Source organism: Fusarium mangiferae (genome assembly GCF_900044065.1).
Source record: "Fusarium mangiferae strain MRC7560 genome assembly, contig: FMAN_scaffold004, whole genome shotgun sequence".
Classification (NCBI taxonomy): domain Eukaryota; kingdom Fungi; phylum Ascomycota; class Sordariomycetes; order Hypocreales; family Nectriaceae; genus Fusarium; species Fusarium mangiferae.
Genome location: NW_024573924.1, coordinates 2,206,175 through 2,225,435, shown reverse-complemented (window position 1 = coordinate 2,225,435; position 19,261 = coordinate 2,206,175). Strand labels below are relative to the sequence as shown.

Below are 19,261 nucleotides of genomic sequence, written 5' to 3'. Positions count from 1 at the left end.
CCATTTCTTCATAATAAGCGCCTCTCCTCATCGTCGCACTCTTGCTACTCAGTCTGTCTTGCTGCTGAAAACCTCTCTCAGTTGGCGCCCCTCTTGACCCGAGACTGAGACCCCCCTGCCTCCAAACCAAAGATCCCCGCTTCCGTTTCAACAGCTGAGCTCTTTGCCTCTCCAGAACAAAAACAGAACACGACGAAACTGAGACCATGTCTCTCAAGCCTGATGACCGGTCCCGCAAGGATCGCTCTCGATCTCGCTCTCGTGACCGTCGTTCAAGGAGCGATGTCGCACCTGAGCGCCCTTCCTACAGCGATAATCGCGAGCCAAGTTACATCTATCCAGAGGATGATCTCAATGATCGCTATAGTCGCCCAGGCGCACCGCAAGCAAGCGGCGCCCTACCGTATCCCGAAGAGGGAGGAATCTATCCTGTGGTTCCCGGAAACTCATCTCAGTACAGCTACGACCCTCAGCCGCCCACTTATCGAGCCGCTCGAACCGCTTCTCCGCCAAGAGACTCGCCATATCGTTCCTCACACGAAAGGGTCGACAGCAGCCTTCCAGGAGCCTTCCCAGATGACCGCCGCCGCGAGAAAGATAGAGACCCATACATTCAAAATGCAGAGCCTCATGCTAAGGAAGACGAAGACAAATTTAGCTTCCTGCCACAGAAGTACATGCGCAAGCTCACTGGATCTTCAGGCAACGACAAGGAGAAGGACAAGGATGACGATGGCTTGGCCTACGGAAAGCCTCCCGTGCCTGTGCGACCTAAAGACTCTTCGGACTTGGCTTATGGAAAGGCCACCGGAGCTCCGTCAACTGCTAGCCAGGTTATGACTACATATAACCCTCCCCCAGGTGCTGAAGACTCGTACTATGCGCAACAACCACCCTACGGATATTCTCATCGAGAAACCGGAAATCCATCCGTTGACCAGTATGGTTCACGCAAGACAAGGGAAGATGCACGATACGACGACACCTACGGCTCAAGTGCCAACGTCATGACCGTTGAGCCTCGAAGCCGCGACGATGAGAAACACCGTGACCGACGCAGGGATAGGTCTTCCGGTCCCCGAGGTAGCTCGGACCGCTTGACTGTCGACTCGAGTAGCCGAAAGCGCGAGAAGTCGCGCGACAGATCACGATCACGCCGGAGAGATAAGTCGCCTCCACGAGATACTCTGGGAGTAGACAAACACCACCGGCATAGATCACGATCAAGGGATGGTCACAGATCGCGGTCTAGGGACAAGCACCGAAGCCGAAAAGACAAGTCCCCTCAGCCCCCCAGTGAGAGAATGTCAGGTCTCAGCATCAACACTGGGCTGACTGTGGGAGGCTTGGCCGCCAGCGGACTGGCTGGCGCATCTCTCGCCAATGCACCTCCGTCGCCCATGCTCGAGTCATACTATGGTACTTATCAGGACTGTTCGCCCATGCCGTCTCCTCTACTGCTAGCCTCAAAGTACTCAAGCGATGACAATAAAGCTCTTGAGGCGCTCTCTCCATTGGGTTCTGATAATGAGGGCGATAGCAGACGCCGTAGCCGACGTGCCCGCTTCCATGACTCCGAAGATATCACCACTCAACTTGCACAAGCCCTCAAGGGGAGCCGCCGTCCCGAGACCGAGCCACTCATTGAAATCCTACCAAGCTTGACGCACGACCAAGTGATGAAGCTTCGCGCGGATTACAAGGCACTTGTCAAGACGGGTTCTGAGCGCAAAGGTGTGAACATCGCCAAGCATATTCGTGCTCGTCTCAAAGACGAAGATCCGCTATTGATGAAGGCCTGCTACTCCGTTGCTCTCGGCATGTGGGAGAGCGAGGCGTACTGGGCCAACTTCTGGTATCAGGGCGACAAGACTCGCAGGGAGCTTCTCATTGAGTCTCTTATGGGACGCACCAATGGTGAAATACGTTACATCAAGGATGCATTCACAGATAAGAAATATGACAACAGCCTCGTCAAGTGTATGAAGGAAGAACTTAAAGAAGACAAGTTCAAAAAGGCTGTTCTCCTTGTTTTGGAAGAGCGGCGCATGGAGGAATACGATCATTATGGTCGACTTGTGCCAATTGACTATGCTCTTGTTGACCAGGACGTGGCTGACTTGCGTCGATCTGTGAGGTCCGAAAAGGGTGGCGAGACGGCGATGATCAACATCATCATACTTCGAAGCGACTCTCATCTACGCGCCATTCTGCAGGAATATGAGCGACAACATCGCTCCAATTTTGCTCGCGACGCTCTCAAGAAGAGCGGAAATCTTGTGGTAAGGCCTGGCGTTTCCTCCTTTGCAATTGATAAATTAATACTAACATTGTCCAGGGTGAACTCTTAGCCCACATCCTCAATGGTGTTATCAATCGTCCTGTTCGTGATGCCCTCCTCATCCATCACGCCACCTCAGCGTCTCGTAAAGATGGCCTTCGCCGTGAGCTGCTCATCTCGCGTCTCGTTCGATACCACTGGGATCCACACCACATGCGCGCTGTGAAGCAAGCCTTCCGGGAGCGCTATGGTAGGGGCATGAGAGACGCCGTTCGCGATGCGACGAGTGGTGAATGGGGCGAATTCTGTGGTGAATTGTGTATTGCACGTATGCCTGACGACGTCAGAAAATTTGACAAGGTCAGCTATAGCGTGAGATGAGCAAGTTATGATTTATGATTTCATGAATAATATAAGGAATTGTGTGTGACATGGAAGAGCTGCCCATCTTTTGCAGCACTTGGACATCATGGCAATACGTTACTGGGTTTTCTAGAAATAGCACTCTATATGTACTTCAACCTCAACTCATTTTCTTCAACTTGATGCTAATATGAACGTTTGTTCGCTGCTTATGATCTCTTCGAACCCTTGCCTCCTCTTCCGCCCTTCCCTTTTCCGCCTGCACCCTTCTTGCTACCACTTCCGCCTCCAGCAGCATTTCCGCCAGTACCACCCGCCATCATGACCCTCACTTTACCGACCGGTACGACGTTGAATGTCTCTTCAGGCTTGAGCGCCTTGATAAGCTCAACTTCACGCGGCCACATCCTTTCAGTATCACGAGCGGTTTCGTCAACAACACCCTTCTTGGTAGAAGCTGCCTTCCAACGATCGAGAACCTCTTTAACTGCCTTGCCCTTCTTGGTCGCGCCGGGCTGCAACTTCGCTTTGTACTTGTAGCGTCCGAGAGCGTTCCAAGGAGCACAAACAGGGATGATCTCTATGATCTCATCTCCCGGAAGAGGCGTGCCAACAATGGAGTCAAGCACAGTCATCTGGCTGGCTTCATCCTCATCAAGAATATCAACACCTTCCTCCATCATAACACGTCGAATCTCCTCGTGTTCGGCTGTCTCTTTCTGCTCTCGTTGGTGCTGCGCGCGGCGTCGCTCTTTAGCAGCAGCGAGCTCGAGCTCACGGTCCGCCTTAGCTTTTGCCTCGGCTTCAGCCTTCTTTTGTCCAACTGTTGCCCCGATCAAAGCTTCTGCGGCAGCTCGATCTTCCTCATCTTGATGCTTATACTTTGAGGCGATCTTCTTCGCCTTGCCCTTCTGGCCTCGCTTGGGGGGACCTTTCTTCGAAGAGCTAGGACCGTTATTCTTCGGTCTTGTGTCAACTGGCTTACCAGCTGTCTCGTCGTCCGGTCTAACTGACTCATCGTCTTCGCGCTCTTCTGCTTCTACTCCCACTGCTTCATTTTCATCTAGTTTCGCCACTTCTTGAATATGAGCCTCGTTGGCTGTGTCATCCGCGATCTTGAGATCAGACAAGCCTTCTTCGGCCTGTTCAGCTTCGTCGTTGCGGTCTTCATCCTTACCGAAAGCTTGGAGGGGGTTGTCACGTAACTCTTCGTCTCGTTGTTCGTCTTCGGATTCATTGTCAGAAGGTTCGGCTGATTGTTCTCCTTCAAGTTCACTCAGATCGCCTGCCCTGTCTTCTGTTTGCGGCGGCGCTGCTGCCGAAGCATCATCGCCACCGGCAGATTTGGCATCGTGAAGGCGATGCTTAACATGCTTGGCTTTGCTCTCCTCGCTGATCTTAAATGCAACACCTAGACCTAGTAGAAGTTGAGCTGGAGGCAGAAAATTCTTCTTTCCCCTGACCATGAAACTTCCTGCCGGTAGGAATTCGCCTGTCGGTGCAGATTTGGAAACTTGATCAGCGTTTACCCACCATGCAGACATGCCTGCTTTCGAGTCCCAAGCATTCGACGAGCACACCGCGAGTGATCCGGCCTGGGACAGTGTTGCTGGGGGAATGGGCGCATCAGGAGTTTTTGGGTTGTTCTTGATGATAACACTCGATGCCCCATGTAGATCTGCGTGGCAGTATACATCTCCTTTCCGGAGATACTTCTTGTAGATCATCTCATTTTGCTGGGCATCTTTGCCTCCGATCACAAGATATCCATCGGATGAGATAAACCAAATGAATTTCTCAAACCACATTGGTTTGCGAATTGGTTGAAGCAGTGCCTTTTCCTGTTTCAGCCCTTTTTTGAGATCCTCAGTGATTTTTTGCTCTGCATTCTTCAGGGCTCTTGAGGCCTGCTGCTGGGTCTTTTCTTCCTTTACGGCGGCCGTCTTCCGCTGGTCAAAATACTCTCGAGCATTGCTCCAAGGGCTAAGTCCAAGGTTGATTTCCACACTTAGGGCTTTGTTGGCCTGTTTTGCCTTTGCTGTCGATGTACCTTCATCGTCACCAAGGGTGCTGTCGTCGTCCGTTTCGTAGGGGTCGTCTTCCTCTGGCTCGAATTCTTCCTCGGCCAGCTCAAGCGTAATGAGATTCTCGGCAAGATTTAGAGGAAGTTTGATAATCTCAGCAACGGGGTTGTGCCGTTTCTTCTCGCGTTCCACCAATTTGCCAACATCTACCCAGTCCATTCCTTGGCTGAGTAATCCATTGACAGCATCCATAGCTTCTTGAACTCGTTCAGCGTTCGCTTCAATGGCGGCGGCTTTACGAAAGTTGAGGGCCTGGGCCTCTTGAAGCCCTTCGATTCGTTTGCTCTGCTCATTTCGCGCGGCCTCCAACTTGCGCTTCGCAGCTGCTTCTCGCTCGCTTAGTCGGGACTCCAGTCTCTGACCCTCTAGAGATGAGAAAAATTCGTCAACTGTCTCATTGTATCCTGTGAATTCAAGGATCTCAATGGTGGGGTCCTTTTTGAGTTTGTAGGGGACAAACGGATGAAAATCTTCGTATAAAAGATTGTCACGCTGTGTCTTAGATTCATCACTGGCCTCTGCTCCCTCGGTGCTTTCCCTACGTTTCGCGAATATGTAGCCAGTGCATGCTTCTGAGCTGGTGAGCTCTTCCACACTTTGTCTGGCCTCTTGAAGTGACTTGACCAACTCAGCCAGCAGCGTTTCATTGGCCAGTATTTCATCAGGCTTGATAGTAGTGTCGAAATTATTTGTGTGCAGGCAGTGGTCTACAAGCACTGGAGGCAACTCTGTAATTGATACAGCCAAACTCTTTCTCAGATCACCACCAGGCTTACCCTTCTGCTTCTTTGATGATGCAGTAGCGGCGGCTGCCTTTTCCACGGCAGTCTTTAGGGCATCTTGTACCCTTTCTTTTGTCAAAGGAGGTATTCCGCCAAAGTTCTGCCTGTTTTCCAGGGAATATTGTAGGCCGACTCGCTGAGGTTCTTGACCTTCACCTTCTGAAACGGTTCTTGCGAGGGCAAGGATCTTCAAGTCGGCATCCGTGAGAATAATGTTACCACTCTAAGACATAAAGGTCAGTGGCTTTTCTGGATCGTAGGGCAATTGACGCACAGCAAAAAACTCCAAGAACAATCTGTATTGGCCATCGCTGAACTCGAATTCGAGAACTCGATCGGTGCCCACTTGTCTAACTGACGTCAACCGTCTGGTCTTGAGAAACTTTCTTAAACGTGCAACAAAAGCGGAAGGGGCCGCAGCAGTTGTACGCGCGAATTTCGTCAAGTGGCAGCGGAAGCCCGTGTCAATGACAAGCTGCTTTTTGTTGTCTGGTTTCGCAAACTTGAGCAGGAGAATCTTGGACGAAAGATCGTACACGTTGGAGAGTCGAAGAGTCACCAGTCGTTCCTGGAGCTCATGTGCAATGATCTTGGTTCAATAATTAGGAAACAGTTCAAGGTAGGAGCTTCGGTAAAAGACCTACTTTAACATCCAAAGAAGAGAATCTTTGCTTCATTTTCAAGTGTTTCGCTCAAAACAGCGTTATACAATCATGAAAATCTCAAGCTATACTAGCGACATCATCATCGCGGGCAACTTGGTTGTCGTGGGGTAGTTGGAGGGGCACGATGCTGACATCATCCGGGCGACACGTGACTGAATTTCATTATATGTATGAACCACCGAGGCATTCAACGAGGATCTTGCCATTGAAGCTTGATCTTATAAACAGGAAAGAATCTTTCAGGCCAATACACTAGGTATGCTCCTCGTTCTGAATGGCTTCGACACCTTAGATGCTTCAAAAACCTCGGACTAGAGTTGATCCTGATAACGTTAGTCCTTCTACGCGTGTGGCTACTACTAGGTTGAGGAGGACGGGGGAAGCTTCAGCGATTTATATAAAAAACGAAAATCGGCTGATGCCCGTACGAGGGTCTCATCCAATCCACAGAGGAAACGCACTGGACCGTCTTACTAAATAAGCCGTATCGTGTGATCCAGACATCAAGGCAACATGGAGAACTATGTATACACATTGCAGCAACAGTTGGGGAATTCCTAATTCGTAGAAATACTACTATTGGAGCCCAGTGAAATCGATGGAATATGCAGAAAATAGAATCTGAAAATGCGCATCAGACTTGCATTAGCATCTTCATCGGGGTCCTGATAACACGCGTAACGCATCGTCACGTACGGATAATGTATGTACGACTTACCCCAGATTTGTCTCAGAAAACGGCATCGGCACAATACAAGCCTCCAAGAACTCGGCCGCGGAATTTGGCAGAAGGACACACGTGAGAATCCAGCAGATGCCGTTGGGCCGAGGAACTCTGTTCAGTTTGTTGACTACGTACGGAGTGCTACCAGTAAACTTCAAATCAATCGATCCATTCAATGCAACAGCAAAGCCGCTCGCGAATCGCGTTACGCACGGGGTACAAATCTCGAACCGCGGCTGGGATGAAGGCTGACGCCAGAGGCTAGTGGTGGCCTGAGATTATCAGACCCAGGTCGCAAATTAACAACTCAAATAAGGATCCATAGTCAGCAAATTGCTTCTGCTTTCTAGTTGTCACAGCAACCAGAAACCGAGACCACACCAAGGCTTGGCGTATTTCAATAGAAGCCTACTAAGTTTGTTGATCTATTGATTGTGAGTATCTATCCGGACTAACCATGAAATAATAGACTGTGCTTCGTCAGCGGAAATCACATGAGGGCACTGTAATAGAAGAGCATGCAATCAATTGGACGTTGTCAGACGTCAATGATTACAGTTATAATGCATTGAATGCAGTAAGGGCAAAACTTCTTGCAGCCAACGAACGACGTGATGAGCCGGCAGGATTTCAAACACGGGCTAAGTAGGTACTAGTAGCTACGGTAGGAGCCTCTGAAACTGATGAAAGCAAGGAGGCCAGCTTGACACCCAACGTCAGTTTCTGAGGCCAAACTGTTACCGAGGCAAGGCTTTATCCGTACAGTACTTCAGTCATGACTGTTTGGGGAACGATCACTCTACCACTGAACAGAATTTGCACTAATTAATGCATTTGCATAAAACGTTGCTTCAAGGTCCAATGGTTGGCTTCCACGACAGCAACGGCAGGCTCATTACGACTGATTTCATGCATGCCTGATCATCCACTTCCGCTGCAGCTGAACGAAAGCTGGTGTGTGCTGATTTGAACCATTCGAAAGTTACTTAAATTGGGGAGGTTGGGATTTCACATGGCAGCCAATGGGACAAAGGCTACAACTTGCATGAGCCCCTCAAACAGCCGTCGCGCCGTTGGCCAACTGGGTATCTATCACTGAGGTCTGAGGACTTGATTCCGTTTCCGCGCTTGTCATTCATTCTCCGGCCAATCTTGATTGAATACAGGAAGTGGGTGGTGCAGTTCGGCACTTTCAGAATGGGCAGTCCTTATCATCTTTCGAGTTCCGTCAATCAGACAGAAAGCCATTTGGTGAAATGATAAACGAGTGGTTGGGGATACTGTGTGGTAGCGCTCAGAGTGCCTCGATGCTGCTCCCCGCCCCCTGATTAAACATGGTGCTTATGTGGCGTTCAAGAGGAACTCTAACTGGACAGTCATTGTTTTGTTGTTTTGCTAGGCTCTTCCAATTGCCAGGAACGGAGCACTGGTACGGGTAGACAGACGGAGAGCTTTAAGACGAATGTGAAGGCAGGGGAAGACCTTCGACCCCAGGCTTTGAAATGACGGGATGCCGCTTATCACAGTCTCCCAGGCTCAATGGCTGCTGAGCGGTGACGGATGCAATGTCCCATCTCTCGTATGGGGTTGTGTTCCACTTTCTATTATTACTGTTGATGTCAGGAGTTGGCAGTTGGGAGCCATCAGACATCAGAGCATGGGCCCTTCGGATACGTGCAAGGGCGAGAGAAGATCAGAGCTGGAAGAGGAACTGCGTGGAACAGGATGGGCGGATAGCTGTGCAACCTGTGCTGACGACGCGGACAGCTAGGTAGCTGGCCTCTTCATGACTGGCTGAAGCTAAGGTCAGGCTAGGTCAGATAAGGCAAAGAGCTTCGAGAGCTTCGATGGCTGGCTGAATGTCTCTGGCTGAGACGCAGGAGGAAGGGATAAAAGTGGTACTCCGGAGCCAAGACGGGGCTGCAATAATGAGAGTGGGTGGGGAGCACTACCACATACGGGGCTTAGGTGTTGAGCTTATACTCGATTTGGTAAGAGGTAAATAGAACGACATATTGACCCCCTGGGAAGTAAACAAGACGAGTGGTAAACAAGCAATCGGCGACAACAAGCCAGAGACAATCGACACGCCCATGGGGGTGAGAGAACGAGGTAAAACGATGGAGAGGGCAAAGTGCGTGAGAAAGGGCTGGGTCGCTGGGACAGAACAGGACAGAACGGATCAACAGGACACAGCGCTGCCGAGGGAGCAACACAACGCTCAGTCTGGCTCAAGTCGTCCAATCCTGCCCCCGTCTTCAAAAGCCCAGTTTCGTTCTGCGTCCTGTTCGGTCCCTCTTCTCCTCCTACTCCCTCCAATTATCGCCATCCACATCAACTTCGTCAAAACAAAACCTCAACCAGACAAGAAGAAAAGAACGACTGAAGGCCCTCGCTCGCCATCTACCGATTCTTTTCCATTCTCTTCGACTTTTGTTTCTAGGAACAAGAGCCAGAGAACTTCTTGTCTTCCTTTCGAGTTTCGGAAGGTTGTATGAGAAGCTTCTCTCGCGCCATCAAAAGTCGCAAATCTGGACTTTGAGGCTCGCGTCCCCGTTCCCTTCAGCATCTTCCCATCGACATATCGGGAATCCGAATCCCATACCCAGACCGTTACCGAAACAAAAACCCACGAAGAGGTTGAGATCAAGCCCCAACAGCCCCAAGCCGGACGGGAAGGTCAATACTCTTCTGTCTCTGTCACCGCCGAACAGGTTCCTCCTCGCGGAGAGCAACGCTTTAGCGAAGAAGAGGTCCGTATTACGCGTGAAGAAGAACGTTACCGCCGTCCCGGTGTCCAGAAATTCGAGCACGAAGAAGAACACTTTACTATCCGTGAAGACTCGCGACGGTATGTCCGATTTTACAACTTACTTGGCCCCCTGGTTTTGTTCGATATTACACGTTTTCTACCTATTTGCCGACCGTATGAGACGAGTCCGCAATGGCCTGGGAAATCATAGCTCTCCGGGTCAAGGCAGTTCTCTGTCGCTCATGTTGATCCGGTGGAACACGTCAAAGCATGTCTCCTATCACTTGTGACGGTAGCAATTGTCGTTTCCCCCCTGAGCATTTCCTCCGCAGTCCGATTTTCACTTTCGCTTTCCTCAACTCGGCTGGCCACAACCCACACTCATCACAGGCGCTTCGGCGGCCCCTTGAGTCCCCCCAGCCATCTCAATTCATCACATCACATCTCACCACACACCGTCTCACATCACACCCCTACCCATGTACGCTACCGCGCCAACCACCTCAGCTTGGCTGGGTACCCAATTTGCTTTTGCTTCACATCCCCGGTCCACTAGTGCGCTTAAGCCCTCTGGCCTGAGCAAGGCGGTGGAGTTACCTCAGGGGCCGCCCGCCTCCCGTTGCCATATGATACGCAAGCGAGATACTATAGACATCCATCAGCTAACCCAGACAAATCCAGACCTGAACCTCCCTCTCAATACCAACCCTCTCAGTACCAACCACCCTCCCAATACCAAACTTCTCACACTCACGTAGAGGTCGACACCCACCGTCATCCCTACTACTCCACCCCCATCGATCTCGCTGAACGTGAATACCGCCAGCGTTACCGCCCTGCCCAAGCCTTTTCCACTGAAGACCCTACTTCCCACTCTCACTCTCACTCTCACTACCAAACTCAAGACAACTTCCAAGCCAACAACTACACCGTTGAAGGCCGACCCGCTCCCCAATTCTACTCCTCCGAGAAGACTGAAATCAACAACTTCACCGTTGACGGACGCTCATCTCGCCCTCAGTACAACCAGACCGAGAAGACCGAGTTTAACAACTTCACTGTTGACGGCCGTTCTTCCCGACCTCAGTACACTTCTGAGAAGACAGAAATCAACAACTTCACTGTTGACGGCCGCTCTTCCCAGCCTCAGTACCGCGATACCAAGACAACTCAGGTCAACAACTTCACCGTTGACACACCTGTTGCTCGTCCATCTAACAAGAAGGACGTGAGATTCACTGAAGAAACCGTCGAAACTACCAAGGTCGACAACACCAAGTCCAAGATGGGTTACTACGACGACGACGGTAAGTTGATACCAATCTCGTAGTAATGAATTCGCGAACAGTCCAGGCTAACTTGTCAGCAGGTCAATACAACTCTTTCCGCGCCGGTGCTCACAAGCTCGGTGATCGCATCGCCCATGGAGGTCGTCGCGATATTGAGATTGACATCCACGAGGGTCCCCGTCCCTCTGCTGACTGCCTTCTCAACACCGTCAGCATCCCCTGCCACCACATCCGTCTGGGTGACTTCTTGATGCTCCAGGGCCGTCCCTGCCAGGTCATCCGCATCTCTACCTCCTCTGCCACCGGTCAGTACCGCTACCTTGGTGTCGATCTCTTCACCAAGCAGCTCCACGAGGAGTCCTCTTTCATCTCCAACCCTGCCCCTAGCGTTGTCGTTCAGTCCATGCTCGGCCCTGTCTTCAAGCAGTACCGTGTCCTCGACATGCAGGAGGGTCAAATCGTTGCCATGACCGAGACTGGTGACGTCAAGCAGGGTCTCCCCGTCATTGACCAGTCCAACCTCTACTCCCGCCTCCACAGCGCTTTCGAGTCTGGCCGTGGCTCCGTCCGTGTCCTCGTCCTCAACGACGGTTCTCGTGAGCTCGCCGTTGACATGAAGGTCATCCACGGCTCTCGCCTGTAAGCGTGTTTACTGTTTTCTGAAGACGGGCAGCCGCTTGTAACGCGACTATTTCCCAACATCATAATGAGTTGATGAACAGCACTACTGGGCTTACCTCGATCATGAGGAGTAGGTCCAGGCTGTCCTGAGTCACCTGTACAATGTCAAGTTTCCTGGGGATCTGTTGTATGTATCAAGATGGTTCAAGTTTGTTTGTGTCGAGATTGGATAAATCATGTTGGCTAGCTGGAAATATTGGAGTCTTTTGCGTAGATGGGAAAGTTCTGTACATGGACTGTAGTAATTGTCAATTGATTCCGCATCTACATAAAGCTAAACGTCTGTGTCCCACCATTTTGCTCTCTGAGTGACTGTAAGGAGTGGCAACTGAGCTCTCAAGGTTCTCTGTACTAACCATATACGGAAACATGCTGCCTCCCTGTTGCTTGAGACGCGGCCCAGACGTGCCGACACCTCCAAGTCTATGCTACCCTACATTTCAACTGCCGTCCTCTAGCTTATTGTTCAGTGACCTTTTGGCTTTATTCATTATTCTTCTGGTGAGTGTCTTTTTTTTTTTTTACTATATATAATGAGTATTTATTCGAGCTCTGTTCATAATGTTAATGATGGTCGTGGTGGTCAAGGCATGTTGCATGTATAGATAGCTCTTATCATCAAGGTGTTTCCCCGCGCGAGGCTAACGTAATACAAAGCTTAGATGGATGGGTACCTACCTACAGCCTGATAATCAATCACGCAAGCTCATGCTTGATGAGACAGCGCGTGACGAAACTCTGTCACAAGTTCTCATTAAACCTTGATAGCGCACAATTTCTTCTCTTACACATTCACTTCTCCAAACCATCCATCACCTCCCGCAACCTCGTGTATTAAAGTGATCATGGGTGCTCAACCATCAAAGCCAACACTTCATGAGAAGGCTGTCATGGAGCGCCTCCGTAGTCTCCAGCTCCAGGAGGATGATGAATACGTCGAAATTAGCAGCGACGCTGAGAAGGGTACGGTCGGACCCTTGACTCGCGAGGCTCAAGGTCTATCTGTCCATGTCCTCGAGTCCTGGCAGTCTGCTATTCTCAAAGATCCCAAGAATAAGTGAGGTTTCCCGCTGCCAGGGCGCTCCTATCCAGGCTAACATCCACCGAGACTCGCACTCACGGCACTGAGCTCAGCAAACCCGAGACAGGTGCTCACTTCGCTGCCGATCGAAATCGCAGACCAGCAGATCTATAATGTCAAGATCCCATTCGAGGGAGATCCGATCACGAACCAGCGCTCAAGCGGCCGCTGCTGGTTGTTTGCCTCCACAAACGTGTTCCGAGTTGCCATCATGAAGCGATATAATCTCGAGAGCTTTGAGCTCTCACAGCAGTATCTCTTCTTCTGGGATAAGCTTGAAAAGTCAAACTGGTTCCTGGAACAGATCATCGATACCGCAGGAGAGGATCTCGAAGGACGTGTCGTTCAAACCTTACTGGGCGACATCGTTTCTGATGGTGGCCAGTGGGACATGGTCTATAACCTGGTCGAGAAGTATGGTCTAGTACCTCAGACACTCTACCCTGATACATGGAATGCCCAGAGCTCCGGCATTCTTAATAGTGTTATCAAGACCAAGCTTCGTGAATTCGCACTCAAGCTACGGGGTCTGATTAACTCTAAGAGTGGTGTCACAGCTACCACACTCTCGTCGGCGAAAGACAAAATGCTCCGTGAGATCTCTCTCATCATGACTCTTCTCCTTGGGCCACCACCAAGCTCCGAGGAAACCTTCACCTGGCAGTACAACGACAAGAATGGCAAGTCACATCAGCTCAAGGCTACACCTAAAGAGTTCGCCAAGAACATATATAGTTCCGATTTCCGCATCACTTCCAGCACCATCGAGAGTATGATCTCACTTGTGGACGATCCTCGGCACGAGCCACTCTCTCTCCTCTCTGTTTCACGACTTGGTAACATCGTGGGTGGACGTGGCGTGAGTTACGTGAACGTTGATATCGATACCCTCAAAGGAACATGCATCAAGATGCTCAAGGCTGGTCTGCCCATCTTCTTCGGCAGCGACGTGGGCAAGTTCTCCGACTCCAAGTCAGGCATTATGGACCTCGACCTCATCGACTACGAACTTGGTTTCAACACTAGCTTGCTCGGCATGAGCAAAGCACAGCGGTTGACGACACAGGAGAGCCAGATGACCCACGCTATGGTGTTGACTGCAGTTCATCTGGACGAGGAGACGGGCAAGCCTGTCCGTTGGAGAGTGCAGAACAGTTGGGGTACTGCGGCTGGTGACAAAGGATGGTTTGTTATGAGTGATGCTTGGCTCGACGAGTTTGTTTATCAGGCTGTTGTAGACCCTCGCTTCTGCAGCAAGGAGGTTCGTGATGTGCTCAAGAAGGAAGCGATTGTTCTCCCGCCATGGGATCCTATGGGCGCCCTGGCCTAAGTGAGCGTTCTTGTTGAGGATGCGAAGCTATTGCTACGAGACGACATTGAGACTCCTTTTTGTATCAGATCGATGCTTGCCAGAGAATGAACATAGTTTAAACAGCCTCCTAACGGTCGTAGAATAACCGTGCTCCTTGAAACCTGCCATGGAATCATTCGTGGGTCGGTTACCAGGTCCTGATTATTGTTGTATTCAAGTAATGACAAGCAATATCCCCGAGAAGATGACCATGGGAGTATTAGGGAGTATAGTATGATGGAGCTTCTCTTGCAATCCAGTGTCGGTATCTTTTTATGGCACCTTGATGGCAATCTACTCTGCAATTGGAGTGTGACTGAGAACATAACTCATGCTTGCTTGTGATCTCTCCACGAGAAGACGGCCGGTTGTATGACACGCAACTCGATTCCTCCCAGATGTTCTGCAATTGTTTCACAGGTTGTGTATCTTCAAAAGCAGCCCCCCTCTGTGTTTGAATTCGTTTCAGTACGAGAAGCCTCATTTCGAGATGGTCTGGCGGGCATTGGAGAGTTCATAGCACTGTGGAAGCAATAGTCCCGGAAAGTTCTGGGCTTCAGGTGGCAAGTTAGTTTCAGGAAAGGTCTTCTCTTGAGAAGGCTTGTGGACGCGTTCTTACTCCAAGGCGTTTTCTTGAGCACGTTCACCTTCCCTAGGCCCTTTCCTCCCACATAGTCTTGTGGTTTGAGTTCAGTGCTTGCTCTCATTAGTATTCGAGTTCCAAAAGTTGACTATGTTTAGATTGCCCCTGGAGTGTCTGTCCGATGGAAGAAACTATCGTAGGTAACTCTTTTGGAGTTCAGGAGGCTCGGTTTGGGTGTACTATGAACGTGAACGGCTGCCATGTAGATATGTTGTGTGAGCAGCAGGACCCCTCTACCGTTGCAGGATTAGGAGTGAGGAAACCCATCGGCCGTCAGGAAAGCTCTGAGGTCCCGGGTTGAAAAGGTAGGCCGAGTTTTCGAGTTTCAGTAGTGCAAACATTGACCAGCCACATGAATGGTCTCATAGTTCTCGATTACTCATACCCGAAGGTACAATGCTCCTAACATAGGTGTTTAAAAAGCTATCGCTCCGGGTTTACTAGTACTCTCATAAGGATGGCGCCAATCAAATGCACTGAATAAATAACATTGATGCTGATCGGAGGTATATAAAGCTGTTCTTATCAAAGACTCCCCGACCTAACAACTCTCTCGTACTGGGACTAGAAGCCGATGGTTTCGACAGTGACAAATAACTGAATTAATATGTTTTTCTCTCTTTTTCTTTTTCGCATTGAGTTTGCGCGGCCCTGCGGCAACTCATACACAAAACCAGCATAAACCAGTTCAAGCAAGACTTGCCACCCCATGAGTAGAAATGTGACTGGTTCTCTCGCCTATTAAAAAGGTGCTGTAATATGAGACGGCAGTAGAAATTTGGGATTCCCTTGAGCTGGCCTAACCAATTTGTATAGACAGACCAGTTTGAATGTTTTCTCGATCGCTGAGTGCGAAGTAGCCATTCAATTATAAGATGTCGCCAGAAACTGCTACTATAGATCAGCGCTGTTGTCATCGCTCACTATGAGAGGCTTGTTTCTGTGTCACAATCATAAAATACCGGGGTATGCGTCTAACGAAGTCGGAGTGCTTGGAAAAGTGGTTGTGACTCGGCAGCGCTAGGTACCGGTTAAATGATTAACACGGTTAAGAGTATGTGCCTACGGGAATTAACGGGATTTCATAAAGATTGACCACCTTGATGCGATACCGGTACTAACATCGGTAGGGCTGTATGGAGATGAGTCAGCCAAATAGAATTTTTCTTTTTTTCTTTTTTAGTTATACATTGCTCGCTTCGCGTAGATGCTTGCAAGGTCCCTTGTCCCTCCAGTATAACCACTTACAATTATCGTGCCTGAAGATTTGACAAGAAATCTCTTCCAAAAATGAGCGAAACACTTGACGCGGCGCCGCCGCATGCTACCTTCGATGTAAGGACTAAAAATTCTCAAATCCCGATGTAGTACTGACCAATGCTATCAAGACCGTCCTCGTCTTGGATCTAGGATCCCAGACCAGTCATGTTTGTTCCCTACTCCTGCTATGTGGGTGATAAGACTCTAATTAAACAAAGCTCATCTTGAGACGTCTGCGATCTATTGGAGTTTACTCTGAGATGCTACCATGTACTCAGAAGCTCAAAGATCTTTCCTGGAAACCCGTTGGGATCATTCTTAGCGGGGGTCCGTCAAGCGTGTATTCTCCCGATGCACCAAACGTGGATCCGCTCGTGTTCGAGTTCGGAGTTCCTGTGTTGTACGTTGAACGCCAAAAGAATGATGACAAGACTGCTAATGTGCCATGAAGGGGAGTTTGCTATGGCTGTCAACTAATTGGTATTACGCCCCCTGGGCGTATTCGAGTGATTATTGACTAACGGCTATCCAGCATGGCGAGTAAACCCAAACAATGTGGCACCTGGCGTGGCCCGTGAATACGGAGAGACTTCGATGGCCATTCGTAAGGTTGGCAACCATGCTGACCGTCTCTTCGAGGGATTGGGAGACTCTTTGAATGGTTCGTTCTGCAGACCTTGTTCGTCTGGCCTGGCTATGATATCTAACGTTCTCTGACTACAGTTGTAATGAGTCACTTTGATAAGCTCGTTCATCTACCCGATGGTTTCAAGACCATTGCCACCACCAAGAACAGCGAGTTTGCTGGTATTGCTCACGATTCTCAGCCTGTCTTTGGTATGTCTGTCTTATGAAGCTGTCGCCAACCTTTACTAATAAGATGACAGGCATCCAATTCCACCCCGAGATCTCGCACACAGAGCGGGGAACTGACATAATCGCCAACTTCGCTCTCAAGATCTGTGGTGCCCGAGCGGACTGGAAGATGGACAACTTCTCAGAGCGAGAAATTGTTCGAATTCGAAAGCTGGTTGGCGACAAAGCACAGGTTGTATGTGTTCCTATCTTTCCCAACGTCCTATGTCAACTTACTAATTACTTCGCAGATCGGAGCTGTTTCCGGAGGTGTTGACAGTACTGTGGCGTATGATACCCAGGTCAAAAGCTCTGTATCGAACCTGTTTTACTGACACTTATCAGGGCTAAATTATTGACGGAAGCAATTGGAGACCGCTTTAAGAGCATTCTAGTGGACACTGGTGAGATTTTCATGCTTAACAATGTAATTGCGCCTTACGAGCAATGTTCTAATGTGCTTTAGGTCTGATGCGTCTGAATGAATGCGAACAGGTCAAGGAAACTCTGGACAAGCACCTGGGGATTAACCTGACTGTGGTGGATGGATCTGATCTCTTCTTCAGCCGTCTTGCAGGAGTCACGGAGCCAGAAGCCAAGAGGAAGATTATCGGAGAGACTTGTGAGACTTACCCCTGGAAGTCGACTAGCCTACCATGCTGACCCCAGACAAAGTTATCGATCTTTTTGAAATTGAGGCACTCCGGTAAGCATATGCTTGTCATCTTCTGAACCGCGGAAGACTAACTAATTTTCTTTTTACAGTATCGAGAAGGAAGCAGAAAACACACCGTTTGCCGGAAAGGTCGAATGGTTCCTTCAGGGAACACTCTATGGTCAGTTGTTAACTTTGCTCAACAAGAATCGAAAATATTAACACGATATAGCGGATATTGTGGAAAGTTTGAGTTTCAAGGGAGCTGCCAGCTCCACCATCAAATGTAAGTCTTACCATTCTTCATTTGTTATGTCGTTGGGAGAACGAGAAGGAAAAATACACCTCTGCTTTGAACACCGAGGCAAACCCCTTGATCCTGACTTCTTATGCACCTCGCGAATGGCGTTATAGACACTAACAATTGCATAGCTCACCACAATGCGGGAGGTCTTCCTGCTCGCATGCAAAACGGCGTAAGTTGCGCCCACTTTCCAACAGTTTAATGGGAAGATACTGATAAACAACAGGAGGCACACCTCAAGCTTCTTGAGCCGCTCCGAGAACTGTACGTGATTAGTCTTGAATACGAATCTAATCAGAGTGTCATCACTTGTCACGATCGCTAACAATACATAGTTTCAAAGACGAAGTGCGGGCTTTCGGACGCCAACTGCAGATTCATGAGGAGCTCATTGGGAGACACCCTTTCCCTGGCCCTGGTTTGGGTATTAGAATCATCGGCGAAGTCACCCGCGAACGCGTCGAAATTGTGCGCAAGGCGGACCACATCTTTATCTCCATGATCCGCGAGGCTGGAATTTATGACGAGGTTCGACGCGACCACCTATCATTTGAGAGAAATTTTACTAATCGATTTGCCAGGTCACCCAAGCCTACGCCGCGCTTGACACAAACAGAGGTAACCCCTTTTCTCGCATTTTATGAATTTGTATCGATATCTGACTCGCATTCGTCAACAGCCGTCGGTGTGCAGGGTGATGCCAGAGCGTATGGCTACATCTGTGTTCTGCGAGCCGTGACCAGCTTGGACATGATGAGTGCTGAGCCCTACGAGTTCGAGTGGAGTCTTCTCAAGGCTATTAGCAGACGCATTGTGAACGAAGTCGATGGTATCGCGAGGGTGGTATACGACACCACGTCTAAGCCTCCAGGTGAGAGCCTCCTGCATGCTTCTCCTTCGCATGCTTGTGATATTAACAGACCGACAGGAACGATTGAATTAGAGTGATACTGCTCACCGATCGAGTTCAGAGAAGAATTTTCCAGGCTGCCCTTTTAGCGCGGACCTGAGATGGCGTTTAGACGGATGGAATAGATTTGCCGAAAAAAGGGATAGGTGTCTGCACTGCGGATCTGCGAAGTAGGAGGTTACGACTTGACTCGACGCCCTAGCGACTTTGCAATGGAAGTCAATCCAGGCTAAGTGACGGGACAAATTACCTCCGAGTCTTGATCAAGGATAGCACTTACCTTACGTAGTCTCATGAATTCAATGATTATGTTTTTCTTTTGAGACTACTGGCGCCGGTCTCTTCAGGTTACATGGTAACCACTTTTACTCAGTTCAAGCCATCCGGCTCCACGACCGGTGATGAGGTTACTGAGACGGTTCTTTCAAGGTCAGATTTTAAAATGCTACTTCTGGGGTAATATACTCGGCAAGACCAGCGTTGTGCAGCCAGATGGACACCACTGCCCCTTTTATCCCTTTATGGAACAGTATTGATTGGGCACTTTGCCCCGTATTGTGAGAAGGATGCCCTTGGCTGAT

At 49.7% G+C, this 19,261-nt stretch overlaps 5 protein-coding genes across 5 annotated transcripts; 4 read left to right on the top strand and 1 right to left on the bottom strand.

Annotated features, from left to right (window-relative positions):
* Window positions 1-206: 206 nt before the first annotated feature.
* Window positions 207-2,662, top strand: FMAN_09261 (uncharacterized protein; the record flags this gene model as incomplete). The annotated part of the gene is made up of 2 exons (XM_041830082.1): window positions 207-2,282; window positions 2,339-2,662. The coding sequence occupies 2 exons, from the start codon at window positions 207-209 to the stop codon at window positions 2,660-2,662; spliced, it is 2,400 nt and encodes a 799-aa protein (XP_041680781.1).
* A 191-nt stretch (window positions 2,663-2,853) lies between these two features.
* On the bottom strand, window positions 2,854-6,187 carry FMAN_09260 (uncharacterized protein; the record flags this gene model as incomplete). The annotated part of the gene is made up of 3 exons (XM_041830081.1): window positions 2,854-5,733; window positions 5,785-6,099; window positions 6,155-6,187. The coding sequence occupies 3 exons, from the start codon at window positions 6,185-6,187 to the stop codon at window positions 2,854-2,856; spliced, it is 3,228 nt and encodes a 1,075-aa protein (XP_041680780.1).
* Window positions 6,188-9,019: 2,832 nt separating this feature from the next.
* On the top strand, window positions 9,020-11,583 carry FMAN_09259 (putative woronin body major protein precursor; the record flags this gene model as incomplete). The annotated part of the gene is made up of 4 exons (XM_041830080.1): window positions 9,020-9,391; window positions 9,443-9,750; window positions 10,333-10,958; window positions 11,021-11,583. The coding sequence occupies 4 exons, from the start codon at window positions 9,020-9,022 to the stop codon at window positions 11,581-11,583; spliced, it is 1,869 nt and encodes a 622-aa protein (XP_041680779.1).
* Window positions 11,584-12,466: 883 nt separating this feature from the next.
* Window positions 12,467-14,032, top strand: FMAN_09258 (putative LAP3-member of the GAL regulon; the record flags this gene model as incomplete). The annotated part of the gene is made up of 2 exons (XM_041830079.1): window positions 12,467-12,678; window positions 12,730-14,032. 2 exons carry the CDS (start codon window positions 12,467-12,469, stop codon window positions 14,030-14,032), a joined length of 1,515 nt encoding a protein of 504 aa, XP_041680778.1.
* Window positions 14,033-15,986: 1,954 nt separating this feature from the next.
* FMAN_09257 (putative GMP synthase) lies at window positions 15,987-18,718 on the top strand (the record flags this gene model as incomplete). Its single annotated transcript, XM_041830078.1, has 19 exons — window positions 15,987-16,031; window positions 16,085-16,123; window positions 16,175-16,356; window positions 16,408-16,436; window positions 16,489-16,617; window positions 16,680-16,793; window positions 16,844-17,007; window positions 17,063-17,100; window positions 17,157-17,215; window positions 17,278-17,433; window positions 17,487-17,517; window positions 17,577-17,647; window positions 17,699-17,752; window positions 17,899-17,942; window positions 17,997-18,034; window positions 18,106-18,298; window positions 18,352-18,388; window positions 18,450-18,641; window positions 18,699-18,718. The coding sequence occupies 19 exons, from the start codon at window positions 15,987-15,989 to the stop codon at window positions 18,716-18,718; spliced, it is 1,635 nt and encodes a 544-aa protein (XP_041680777.1).
* Window positions 18,719-19,261: the final 543 nt, after the last annotated feature.